This window comes from Pieris rapae, chromosome 3, assembly GCF_905147795.1.
Source record: "Pieris rapae chromosome 3, ilPieRapa1.1, whole genome shotgun sequence".
NCBI classification, from domain to species: domain Eukaryota; kingdom Metazoa; phylum Arthropoda; class Insecta; order Lepidoptera; family Pieridae; genus Pieris; species Pieris rapae.
This window is the reverse complement of record NC_059511.1, coordinates 2,207,609-2,222,658: the sequence shown is the minus strand read 5'-3', so window position 1 is coordinate 2,222,658 and position 15,050 is coordinate 2,207,609. Positions and strand designations below refer to the sequence as shown.

At 33.5% G+C, this 15,050-nt stretch overlaps 1 protein-coding gene across 1 annotated transcript in view; it reads right to left on the bottom strand.

Moving 5' to 3' along the window:
• The window catches only part of LOC110991541 (membralin), a 98,990-nt gene that overhangs the window by 74,400 nt on the left and 9,540 nt on the right, over positions 1–15,050 (bottom strand). Inside the window, exons 7-8 of the mRNA XM_022256919.2 lie at positions 13,581–13,638; positions 1,090–1,173 (exon numbers count right to left, since the gene is read on the bottom strand). Coding sequence (XP_022112611.1) covers positions 1,090–1,173; positions 13,581–13,638 — 142 coding nt within the window. The remainder of the gene's footprint in view (positions 1–1,089; positions 1,174–13,580; positions 13,639–15,050) is intronic.

Sequence of the window (15,050 nt, the reverse complement as noted above, 5' to 3'; positions counted from 1 at the left end):
CATACTTGTAATTGTCAGGGTGCAATCATTAATTAGAGAAGTGTTGGTTTAGTGGCTTAAGTGTGACACTCTTAACCCTAAGGTCAGCACGGCTAAATTAACACTTACTCCTACAACGAAGGAAAAACATCGTTCAGATTGATCTAGACCAACTAGCTTTTACACTAGCCTACACCCTCTGTCTTCTTCTTTGAGATGAGTAATGCCTACAGATTCAAATTGAGATACCTGTATCATATAGTGTACAGTGTCGCATATAGTGTAGAAGCAACCAAGGCTTAAAAGAAACATTAATACATTCGAATTGAAAACTGCATGCATATATTATGAAAAGTTTTAAAGAAATAAAACATCATATAACCAGCAGCGCAATATGACACCGAGCTCACAGTCAAAGTAAAACCAGTATTCATTCCACGTCTCTGAACTCGAGAGCTCCTTAGCGTAAATACTACACGTTCTACGTGCATAATGACTCTACGGTATTAATTTGTTGACGCCAAACTTCCGATTCGTATATATGACAACTAATTGGTTGGTGAGGCAAGTGGAAATTGGATTGCATAAGTAATTTATAGAGATTTCATTGCAGTCTACTTGATATTACATATTTTAGAATGTTATTTTAACTTTAACTACATACATTAAACTATAATACTATGTTATACATATTTAATTTGATTTCTTGATTTACTTAACTTTGTTGTTTTGTTATAAACATTCAAACAATCGTATTATTACTGTATTTCATCAATCAATTTCAAAGGCCTTAAAATTACGAGCCCAGAAGAATAAATGGCAAAATAAAAACTTCTGTCCAGTGACATGCAATTGGCCCAATAATGAAGATCTCGTGAAATAAAATTGTTAGTAAGAATAAAATTCTTTAAATAATAAACTGTAGTCTTGCTTTGATCGGTGTTTTCCTTCACCGTGTAAGCACTCATTAAATACGCACATATACAACAAGATCGAATGTCGGGGTTCCAACCTGCGACCTCATGGATGAGAAATGCACGCTGAAACCACTAGGCTAGATCATGGTTTGATTATACCTAGTGTATTATTTAATAATAAAAAGTTACATACCAACTAACGCCAATATGACGGTGAGAAGAGGAGCCGCTGGGAACGATACGGTCACGTTAAATTCCAGCATTTGAAGAAGATCAACTGAAACAATTAATATTATTAGTCATAACGGCAGTGGTCCAAGACAATTTCTTTCTTAACAATACACGTAGGTATCGATTCCTCTTACTATAACTGTTGTGTTCCATATAATAGGAAACAACACTACAAAAGCCAAAAATTAATTTTACCTGACCATTAGTTTTATAATTATTATAACATCGTCATAGTTAAATAAATTAATTACTTAAATCAATATTAATAAAGGAATTCAGAAAGTTATGAACACTAAAAATAACTCAATATGACGGAGTTCACATTCACATTGCACCAAAGGATAATAATTATGTTGAATCTGAATAACGTTCACTACAAGGTAACTGGCCGGTCAGCTTTACTATAATAAAAAAATCGACTAACAAACATAAGAGAAAATTGTAAGATTCATAAAGGGCTTCATCTCATGTTGTGATACAATGCCAGAGGGTTTATGCGCTACCGGCCTATTAAGAGGAATTGGTGCGCTCACTCTCGAAGAACCCTAAGTAGAAGTTCTAAAGCTTCAGTGGATAGCTGCTTCCATAAAGTGGTGGCACGGCATAAACTGCCTAAAATAACTATTATAAAAAAATAACTGCTGGTTAAGTCGCGCTTAGCGTTCCCGTTGGGATTGCGCGCGCGACGCCACGTTAACACGATCAAACGGTACGTATATGAATTTTTCATGCGACTAGTAATGGTGCAGACCGAGACACCGGATCATTCTTTACGACTTGACAACGAAAGCCAATATACGTTTTATACTCCACCGAATTTATTGTTTTGTAAGGTGTTCGCTTCCATGAATTGAAATAAATCATGAGCAAACCTCAGACAACATGTACAGTACACTCACACATCACACACAAATATAATTAATTTTAATAATTTTTTCCGTCATATGTTTAACTTTTATGTATATTATGTACTCCACCTTTGGTTATATTTTTAGTATAATTGGTTTTGTTATATAATTTAAGTAAGCTGATATAAATATGAAAAACTATGAAAATCAAACTAAATGATAACATCGTAAAAAGATTTTAGTACAAACGACAAATGATGCCATTATGAGTGGAAATAATTGATGCACGCAAAATTTATCTCCGTGTAGCGTTATAACACAATAACACAAGCATAAAAAAATGCATAAAACTATAGGATGTGTTAAAAAGCATTATTTAAAAAGTTTGAAATGTAAAATTGAATAATTCTGTTTAAAATCGACATTGCAGTGTGCGTGAGATACACGTAGAAATTGGATTTCCCTGTGAGTTTTTCTATGTCCATAACAAGATAAAGGTTTTATCGTATTTTCGTTACATAGTTCGCCTGCCTTCGTAGAGGCTTTGCGGCCGGGTGTTCGCACGTCGGGATAATCCCGGTACAGTTTCCGGAACAACTCCCAAATCTTTTGATATCTAACTGAAAGTGACGTAGAGGGTTGCACTTTACACCGTGGGATCGTAGTATCGAATCATAGTGCACTCCCGAATGAGTGAATGAAACGAGCTCACAAAACAATATGCATAACATACTTGTCATAAGTCAAAAATCCTTTATTCATAGAGGTCTATATACACTTATGGACGTCAAAAATTTAATTTATACATTTACTGCCAGTTCTCAAATCAAGGGCGTAGAACGGAAGAGGCCTTTAATGGCCAATTACATCTAACTAACATCACAGCATACACGAAGTATTTTTTTGGAAGTTTTTAGTTCAAGTAGTAGACCAGTCACCACAAGTAGTACCCGTTCACAAGTATGACGCATGGCCAGCCATCAGCCACTTTGCCATGTTTTAGTGAGCGACACAATACTACTTCTTCACTAGAGCTAATGGCTTGCTTTCGCGACTTGCCCAGACAGAACAGGGGAAAAAGGTTGGAGGCTCGCTTGAAGTTAAGTGATACACATGGACATCCGCTCTTTTCATGAAGTTCCCAGAGTCGAATTCTTTCGGAAATACTTGCGAGCAGCTGGTTGGTTCCGCATGGTACGCGGCAGAAACTGCCTTACAAATGGCTCAAAGCTGTAATATTATTGGGGATGCAGAATTCAATTCTTCATAAGCAGAAACAACGTGTCATTACGGACAACCGTCTCATTACAGTAGCAAGGAGCCAGTCGATGCTGGCAGCCAGGTGTTGCTCGAGAAAACGGTCAGCAAATGAGTATAAGCATACAGATGGAGCAGTAGCAGATGGGTGAATGCCATCGTTCCATGCGGACATTAGTCATAAGATTGATTCACCTTGGAATTTGTAACTACCACAAACGTTCGACAAATAAACGGAAAAATATATCTTATTACAACATCGTTCATTTCGTGAATTGTATATTATCTAACTCTTGCATCTTATCTTAAAGTTCACAACATCTTTATATCAATATCGCAAGATATCTTTTTAATGTAATTTTCGAGTCATCGCTCATCATTCATCATACAAAATTAATTTCTCCGTCGCTTTCGTGTCCCGGTTTCGTTTCGCACTTCTACGATTTACCGCCCTTTGCTTCCATATATCGTGCAACGTCCTTCGTGCATATTGAAAATTTGTTATTTATCGTTCCTAACACCCATACTCAGAGCCAACCATTAAATAATCTTTCCATCTCTGACAGTTCCTATTTTGTCTCTCTAATTAGTGATGCGTGGTTGTGCATCTTTTTGAGCTGCGTCAAATTTACCTCTGATAGGATGACAATTGCATATAGAATAAATCAAGTATCTTAATGACTATAAGTAACTTAGTGACTTAAAAACCACTAACTTTTGGAACGGCTTTGGCTGTGAACCAAAATGTAACAGAAAATAGTATTTGAGAGAAACAAAGCAATTGCGCATTTTTCTATTGCACTTATTGTTAAAATAACTACTTGTTTATAAAGTCTTCTGTGTATTTAGTATTACGCAACCTTTTTATGTGCAATGTTCGCAATGTTCATTCCTATGTAATGCTTCTATGTAACATACACAATTTTTAAATCACATAAGAAAGTTTTAGTAAGAAATTAAATGGTATTTGTAAATGAAACACAGTAAGTAAATTTTAAAAACATATATGTTAATATTAGGGGAGGCTTAAACATGGGGGATGGGCCTTACGTCTGTAAACACTAGTCTGACCTTTCCAGTTATACCTAATATGCTAACTACTAACAAACAAAACACTTAAATACTTTTAAAACACTTATTTTTTAATAGCCAAGCTAACAACATAAAGGGCTGATTAATTCACAATGGCCCTTTTCACGTAAGTGAGCCAAATCTCTCTCGACACTACTTGACGTTCAAAACAATGGAGTGGCAGGTAAATCCGAATTTAATCGGGCTTAAACCGATTGTTAGTTCAAAGTGGGCGAATGACGTCACTGCCTACATTAAAGGAGATACAATGATCATAGAAAAAAATGTAAGCTATTTAAATAATTCAGCATTTACTAGAATCTAGGTGTAGACAAATTGATTATTACATGACATTAATAATAATTATCTTGATTATATCTGTTTTTTTTAATAAGGGTTTACAACAATTTACCGAAAGAATTAAAAAACCTTCTACTAGAGTCTTTAAAAATCGAAATGTATAGTTCAATAACTATGACACTGTCTCACTCAAATTATTATTTATTGTAGTTGATATAAATTTAAAAATGTATGATATGTACGATACAAATAATAGAAGTATTGACCAACGCATGTGACTAGTAATGTAAAATGTAAAATTCCTTTAGGGACTGTTTTGCGCGCGAGTGTGTGGCAGAATATGAGAACTAACGATTGTACCAACTTGCACATTTTTGTACCATACTCTTGCACTACATTATTATTATTATTATTTCAAAAAAAATATTTTATAGTAGGTAATAAGCCTCCTGGTCCTGTCAGACCTTTATTTCAATTTTTTATTAAACTCACGCCAGTTTCCTTACAATGCTATTCTTCACCGTACGACAAGTGTTAGATGCGCCGATACAGATTTTGTATAACGTATTTTACATACATGATATTGTATGTTATGTTACATTAAAAAAATCATATTACATACATTTACTAATAATCTCACACAATATCTTGTTAACCTGTTCTATACTGATACAGAAAATATTCTTATTGTGCAAAAATAGTTTAAATATAAATGTGTTATGTAGAAATAATTCAGTAAAGTACAGTTTACATGTGAAAAGGAAGAGACTGGCTGCCCACCACAAAGGACGTCCTAGTGTGGAGACTACTTTATTTAAATATCCTGTATATTATGTTTAATTAAGTTTTTTTATTTCTTCAGATAGTCTTTTGGTCGAGCCTACGTCCTCATAGATGAGAGTCGCACGCTGAAGCTAATAATTTACTTTATTAGGTATACGAAATTACAGGTAGACAATTGTGTGTGTGTTAAAATATATCCGAAATTTTTTTTTTATTAAATTGAAATCGCTTTTTAATTTAATAACACCTGATGTGAGCTAAGCTCTTAAAAAATTTTAACACATAATTGATTGAAAAATTTTATTGTCGATAAATAACAATTTACTCTCGTTAAATCAGCGATCTTTTTCTCCGATCTGAAATATTTTCATTTAGAAAAATAACGTGGGAATATTATTGCCTTCAATACATCATTATCACGAGCTTAAATTCTTTATAGCAGTGTTTGTCAACCATTTTCGTGCCACCCACTTCAGCCTTTCATATACATAATGCATCATACATAATTTTTAATATTAAATGGAATTGATCTTTTAAGAAACTGAAATGACAGGTTTTAGGATTAATTACTAGAAAATTGTTAGCGAAACACAGTAAATTTCCAAAACATGATCAATAATATTCTTAACAATCAAATGCCCCCCTGAGGGAAGTGGGCCCCATGTTGGGAAACACTGCTTTAGAGAGTCGAGTACTTCGTCGTTTCGATACTTAATATTTCAAATTAGAAAATAAATCGGCTTCCGACATCAAAAATCTGCAAATTAGGGACTTATAGGCTTATTTCAACAATATATTTCAGCGTTTGAAGTGGAATAAATGTATCTGTGTGTGTGTGTGTCAGGGAATACTCCGATTATCAGGAATTGTTTTTATCGAGTCAATTGACCGTTGTATATTGTTTCTACTTTTGCTAATCATTAAGATTTTGTTTTTATTAGTTTTAAGATTCAGTATTTAATTTTACTTGGTTTGTATTGTTATTATTAAATTGATTCCTAGTTTAAAATAATAACTTAATGAATAAAAGTACGATTATTGTTCGTATTTTTCGACCAATCAGAGCAGGGCACGTGCCTCGAGTGGGGTCGAGGCGCCATCTTGACTTTTGGACAGTGCGTTCGGGGGAACGCGACTGGGTTTTTGGAAGATTCGGCAAAACATGGTGGTGAATAGACTTTGGTCCGAGTTGGGTCTTAGCGATTTGTGAGATCGGTGCCTTGAACCCGCGGCTGATTATAATTTAGGCAAAAGTACCGTTTGAAGTGTTAAAATGATTCTATATTCATATCTTTGTGTTAGCACTCTATCCATGTGACGCCCACTACACCCACTAATGATGCTATCGAAGTAAGCAATATTTTTCTGACAAATAAATAATATATACATAATTTATTTTTCGGAATCTATCTATATACATATATATCTATAAAGATATGAGTAATAAGTTATCATTTTTAGGTTTACTAAGCGCAATGACATTTATAAAACTAAGACAGTATCGATCGATGTGACCTGAGCAGACATTTTGCACCTATATCGGTAATTATATTTAAAGATCCTCATATGTTGTTATGTTTAAACCAATCTGGAAACTAAATTTAAATTTGTCCCTTGTTTCTAAAGCCCGCGTTTTGGCCAAAACTCACAGATATCGAGATTGAGCGCGTGTTTTTCCCACGAGAATCCCCCTCTCCCTGGAGGATCTTCGACAATCTGAGATAATTCTGTATTTTTAATTTATATTATTATTATGTTTCACCGATATGTCTTTTATTTCATCTTCCTATGTTTCTGGTGGGTGTCCTTTTTTTCTATATTTTTCTTGTGTTATATTGTGTATGTAGTCAAGCACAATATAGTAACTATATTCGTTCTAGAATATTTGCATCGTATTTCAATACGCGCAGTCTGCGCTATATTTCCGATGGAGGTTAATTTGCTATCGCACGGCTTCTTCTACCTCGACAAGTCTTGCCAGTAAATTGCTTTTCCTCCTTTAACGTTTGCCTGTACATATCTCGGCTCTTAAGTTAATACCTTCATAATTACATACTTTGTTAGAATACCTAGAACTAGGTAACGTAGCCAATTTTCTCACAATTTGTTCGAGGAAATTATGTTACCTTTCGTAAAATATTTCTGTATTTTGAATTGAGGTTATTGCAACAATCGCAACGATTTTCTTTGGATGACGTAATCATTGGACTTGGGTGCCAATTCCAGACAATTATTTTATCAAACGTTCGTAATTTTAGCAAATTAATACAGCAATCCTGTTGCGACTAGATGTAACACCATTTAATATACGACTCATTTCCTTAATGTACGGCAAATGTAATGACAATAGCCTAAATATAGGCAACAAAGTAATAATAAATATTACAAAACTTGTTAAACGGCTATTATAATATTCAGAAAACTTGACGTTTTAAGGATTTTTTTCCGTACGAATGACTCTTATGTAACGCCGACCAAGATTTACCAGTAAAATAACTACGAACTTCCTTAAACCAAAGACATTACAATGCTCGTTCACACGAAATTGGACAATTTACACAAACAATGCACACACAGCTACTAATATATTAATCTTCACGTTTCAAGAGCACTTTGTCAACACGGAGTGGTTAATTAACCAAAACTCGGCCGCAAACCGCAGATTTGTATACTTAATGACTTACGAAAATTGTTCTACAATGCGTTAATAATTGTTTCATTAGATTTATCATATTTGCAAATAAGTATATATAATACCTTAGTTCAAGAATTGTGTAAATCGGTCCAAAACTACGTTTTAAATGTAGCTTTTTGCGGATAACCTACATATATATATATATATATATATATATTAACTTATGTATATTATTATAAAACATCGTAGTTTTCTGTAAAGCATCAGATTTGGTATATTTTCCAGAAAATATCCACCAACATTGTAAGCTTCACCACATCTTCCTCACCAACAACTAACTTGGTAGACGACTAGAGACGTCTACAACAACTACCTTAAGTTAGTAATTCTTTTTTGGGAAAAGGGATACTCTACTTTAATAAAATCCCAGAGGCGCTTATATCTCTGCCTTTTAATAAATTAACGAAATGCTTAAAAGAAAAGCTGTGTAAAAAGGCTTACTATAAAGTTAGTGATTATCTAGTTGATAAAAGGGCCTGTGACTATTGCTGGCTACTTCTAATTCATTTGCTATATAATTTGTTTTAAATATTGTAGTATTGTTTGATGATTTGCTTTTTTTAAAAGAGTACCTACCGAGATTTTTTGACGCCGGCTTTTTCTCTCGGCATTTTTGGTATATTTACGCTAAACACACTTAACTAAAACTGTGAAATCAACCATTGATATAAATAAATTGAGTTATTTTTTTACATACGAAAACCTACGTAGTAATTAACATTTCATCACCTATCACTTATTACGCTGTACAATCGTTCAGGTTCTTGAACTGTGTATGTAATATATAATATATATATTACATATATTACACACACACAGTTCAAGAACAATATAAAGCATCTGAACAGTGATTGTGATTACTCATTCTGGTCAATGAATATCATTTAAATTTCCATTGTCAAATGATAATAATACCAATTAAAAAACCTTTCAAAGGGCTCAATAAGACCAATATGTCAACCGTATTGGCAAAATAATTAATAGCAAAATTAAAACAACACGGAATACGCAGACTGTTTGTAGAATTTCACACTATACGGTCCTTTTGTTAATGCACACCCAATTAAACCGGCATCGCGGTGAAATCAGAAACTTAATTAATATTATTACATACAGCAATACACACACCAATGTTTCCATGATATAGAATGTTTTTTTATTAAGGTTTACAAGGAAAAAAAATGTTGTGTGGTTTTTGAAACCACGGTAAAAGTGAATCTTTTTTTTACATTATAGTATAGTATATATTTATCCCTACTCCGCGGCCGACCGTCACGCGACATGCACCACACAGACCAAAAAGTTTGAGCCGATATAATAAAAGTTTCACTTTAAAACGCAGTGTTCGTCTAGTGTCTTCGGCGTGCCACTCTTTTCTCTGAGGTTTGAACACCGATGGAGTTTCTTTCGATTGGAAGGAAATTATCGCAACCTTCCAGCCTTCTGGCCAGGGGAATGAATTCTTAACTATTTGTTTTAGATGAAAAACTTCTAAACAGTTATATTTCACGTATCACAATTTCAAATTTTAATTCAAATTCCAATAATTTTATCATGTGTTATTTATTCACGTATAGAAAATATATAGAATTTTTATTGTCACATTGTTAGCAATGTGTATTGTCCTTAAATTTACTTATTTAAACACCTTGTGTACAATGAGATATTTCTCGATAATAAACAAAGCTTATGTTAGAAAATAAAATCAAAGGGATGCTAAAACGTTGGCCCACAATGGTCGAACATGTACAGATTACAGGGGTTGGTACGTTTCCTTCGGCGATTCAATGCGATCGCAACACAATAGCTAATCGGCTAACGTCCGAGAATTTTAACAGGTGACGCCGAGGTCACTTGTCTGTCTTCCTTCATAATTCACATTTCGTTTAAATTATAAGCGATGACAATATAACCATTTAATAAATATTTAGGCGTTGGTAATTTTTAATTCGATTTTAAAATCTAGATAAGAAAAATCTAATTAAGCATAGCTCTGTAGTAGTGTAGTGTAAAGAACGACTATGGTTACGTTGAGGTATTTGCTACGGCTAATAAATAGACTATCCAGTCAGTTATTTAAAAAAATAAATTGAAAAAACTATAGTGATTTTATAATATAACATAAAAAAAACAACAAAAAAATTGTTCGATATTTTTAAGTGCATTATGGGGCATATCGGATGCATCTGTTTCTCTGTTAGATTAGAAACTGCGTCCATACATAGCTAGTATATCTGGTCACTATAAAGTATTTTGACGAAAACAATGAGATATTATGTATAATGAATAAGCTTTCCTGCCACAGGTCTTGAGTTACTAGGGAGGTCTCAATCTAAACTAATAGTTAAATAAATAATTTTGAACAATTTTTTTTAATAGGTGTTTAATATGCCAATTATATTTTTATATAACCTTTGTTAATAATGCTTTTTAATTGAAGTTCTTAATTAGCTTTTGGACGGCTATAATAAGAATATAATATAGCAGAAAAAAAATTGCAATGGACTGGTGCAGTTTCTCGCAGACGTAAATAATCTATACAGTCACTTCATGGACCACAGCTGCTGTAACGCTCTCGAAACGTCTAGTAAGCTTAATAATTCTAACACTATATATGGATATATTCTGAAATAATCATAGTAATATATTTAATTATTCTGTATAATAGAAAGATATCATAATCTTTTTAGATCTAGGCCTCAAATTTTCATATCTATTTCATGATCATTTGTCGATCAGATAGACAAGTAGGGAGACTTTTCGGTTCAAAGGCAAGCCGGTTAGCTCACGATGTTTTCCTTCACCGTTCGAGCAAATATTTAATGCAAACATAGTACATTAGTGTACAGCCGGAGATCGAACCTACGACCTCAAGTACAAGAGTCGAGACATTTTCAACACTAAGAAAATTAGCATTATACTCACACGCACATAAACACAGAGTTTTAACGCTTTGCTATATTTATACACTAGCTAATTTTATTAAATTTATATATTCGCTGCTGTGGTCTCTGGCAGATGACCAGCGCTGTGGAACAGTATGCTCCTCAGCATAATGCTGAACCAGGGCCAGGCCGACCACAACACACACATTACACTTAAAACGTTCCTTATTAAAAAAAAACTTTATTTTTTATAATTATACTATGTTTCGTTAATAATAAATGTTATGTCTACGTCTGAATTCCGAAGAAATATTTAAGCTTATTATTGCAACTAGTTTCCGTGTCATCGCCTAGCTTGTTTAACGTTTGACTGGGCGTGCTTATTCTCAGATACTCATTAAAAGCAGTCAACTGCATGTGATCATTGATTTACAAATGCATTCCTAACAAATAAAATAATATTCGCGTAAGACCTAGTTTTATAGACTTTATTTTGATATAATTTTAAATCATTGTCAGATTGTGATAAGTGTAACATATTTAACGAAAACACTTTTTTAACGGATTGAATCTATGTATTATTATAAACTTATAATAATTTTACATAATTTTTTTTTCTCCTGAGAAATAAATAGGTACAGATAATGTAACTTTTTCTACAGCTGTCATACTTTTTGACATTCAACACCTTTTGTCTTCAGTCACTATGACCACGCATGCTGTAAAGCACGCAAAACGTCGGGGAATTAAAATGAGTAAAATAATTAAAAGTATATACATAGCTTCAATCCGTTAAAAAAGTGTTTTCTTTAAATGTTTTACACTCATCACAATTTGACAATGATTCAAAATTATATCAAAATAAAGTCTATAAAAATTAAATTTTTGTTAATAAAAGAGAATATTAACTGTATCATAACGAAATACCACCCGTAAAACCACGACGTCCGCTGTTCCATAACTGAACGTTTTATAAGGCAGTTCTTTCCGCGTACCACCACTATGTGGTACCAGTTGCCCACTGAAGTAATTTCGAACCAATTCAACTTAGGGTCATTCAAGAAAATAGTGTTCCAAGTGAGTTCAAGAGAAAGGCCGGCAATGCACTTAGCAATTATAACACCATTCCGGTCATATTGATCAAAATCAAAGGTCCCGGCTGATTTCTCTGTATTAGGTACTTATTAACAACGTTTTTACGACCAAATGTTAGTATGTAGTCTTCTATCAAAACTTATACAAAAAAAATAAGACGTGGAATTGTAAACCTGGTTTTTAAAGCTTGTAATATTTAACGACAAATATTTAATGGATCAACAATATTTACCTCGCTTGAAAAACTTGATTTCAATCTAATACGGCGATCAAACATAGATACTAAATTTAATTCACAAAGAGTTGTATCAACGAATTTTCGAGGAAAATACTTAAAAGCCCTCAAAGATCTCTATCTATCTAAGTAGCTCCGGGTTTGTAGAATAAACTATTCAAACTCACAATATCGGATAAGGGGAAATCTGTTCAATGGGATCCTGTCTCTATGGCGACACATCCTGGGATCTCTTGTTATTGAAAAATATACCTGCAGGCTAAGCGAGTGGAAAATTTTATTATCAACGCGAAGAATCAAATGTTGTGGAGCCAATATCATATTTTTATGATATGATATTTGTATGCGAAATTATTATATAGTTTTTTTATACGACAAATTGATATTGCATGGAAACTTTAAAAAAAACTAAACAGTATGTTCTTAACAGATCCTATGACAAATTGGTCACTTCTATGACATATATGTTGACCTAGTGGCATCTTACGAGTCTCATACCTAAAGTCGTAAATAACTTTCTATGTGAAACAACGCCCAAAAAACTAAAAGAAACGTCATGCCTTACAGCCACCATTAAGCGTAATTATTTTAATAATTTAATTAAATAATCTATAACTGACATTTCCAGCTCCAATCCAGTAAACAAAACAACAACAGCGGTACTTAATCAGGCCAAGCAAATCCTTACTTAGTATGTCAAAACAATTGTGATTTTTCATTTTTCCATCGGATTGAAATAGAAAACAATCATCGAATGAAGCCGTAAGCCAAGTGGCAGTGAGGGAAAGAAACAAATTATCTCCATCTGGCTAATTGTCGACGGATCAAAGAGCGAGCTAGGTAAATCCGGCCGTTATATTTTTTTTTTTTTGTTTTTCAGGAGGCGGTGGGTGGGTTTGCCGCGGGCGCTGTTCGCAATTATTGTTATTACAAAGAGATTGCCGCTGAGCCGGCTCACAGCTCGAGGAATTTTTCAGAGAACTCATTCCGACAACTCGGGTATAAAAACATCTGACTTATCCGAATTTTTTAAAATCACCGTTCCGTCTCTCCATAAGAAGCAGACAAAGAAACAATCTAATTGTTTGTCACCGAAACATTATTCTGCGAATTTTAAATTCAAGTTGATATTACTTAAAAAATTAATTAGATTGTAACTTAATTAGCGTTAAAGCAAATTGTCAATTGAATATAGGTTACACATAAATGATTCATTCATTACAATTCTACATTTTTAGGATGAATTATGTATGTGTATATATATGTGTTTAGATTTAAACTTACCAATGAAGACAAATATCTGATGATGGGCGTAGCGCAGTAGCATCGATATGGAGACAGTCTGAAACAACACATAATCCTAGCATAACAAAAGACTTTTTACAAAATATTTATCGATATTAGATTCGTGTAGATTACATAAAGTGTACTGTGAAATATTTGATTCTACTGTAGTTTTGTACAGTAGAATCAAATATTTCTATCTATTTATAATAGATATTGTACAGTTGTGAAATATTTCAAAACATTTACTATTTACTCAATTTACCTTTTGATTTTATATATATTACGTTGTATTATAGATTCGATTACCAAGAAGAATCTTAAAAGGCCAGCAACGCACTTGCGACCCTTGGCAAAAAAAACTATACATTTACCGCTTGTGTATGAGTCTATCCAGCTACGTGATAGTATTTATAAAACTCCGTATGAACAACGTATTTCGTCATGGTTTGAGGTTTCGTTTAGAATATCTTAGCCATTTTACAATTCCCAATCACCAATAAAATTCAACTTGGGGAGTAAAAACTATTAGTTTCGCTCGGACTGTATAAGTGCACAAGGGAGTAGTGTATCACTTAAATCGATCCAATCTGCACTAAGCGTTTCATTAATGAAATTCAATCGCGGGGGGGGGGGGGGGGGGGAAATGATGTGGCACTAAGATTGATCACGATGTCCCTACCTGGGGGATGTTTAGAATTCGCACATCATTAGTGAAAAATATACATTTTTATACAATTACTAGCGGATCCGACAGACGTTGTCCTGTCTACACGTCTTTAATTTCAAAATTTCAATTTTTAATAAGCCATTTTGATGAAAATTATTATTCAAATGTTATGACAATATCTAACGATCCAGCACATGGTCACACACGATATAACACAATGATAACAAAACTTTTTTTAAATTTCGGGACAGACTAAAATTAAAATTCGAATATTATTTAAAATTTGACACTGCGATGGTAGCGCCGTCTGTCGGATCCAATGTAAAACATTCCAAAATCAACAACAACTAATAAATTGAAAATTAATTAAAAAAAACATTGTCCAGCGGACAAAATTGTGAATCTAAACCATTCTCGAATCTCCACGAACACACACAAAAAATTTCATCAAAATTGGTCCAGTCGTTTAGGAGGAGTTCAGTCACATACACACGCACACAAGAAATATATATATATTAAGATAAAGATTGACCTAAGCTTTTGACATATAGTATTTGACATATGTCGGGGCCTCGAATTTCAGGATCTGTCCCGTGATTTCAAATAGGCAAGTGATCATCATTCTGTGCCTGACACACACCGTCGACATTTTGAGTCTAAGGCAAGCCAGTTTCCATACGACGTTCTTCTTCGAACGAATATTAAATTCGTACTTAGAAAGTCTATTTCTATTTGTGCACGGGGATCGAACTGCGATCTTAGGGATAAGAATAGAACGCTGGCCAACAACTGCTCTTCTC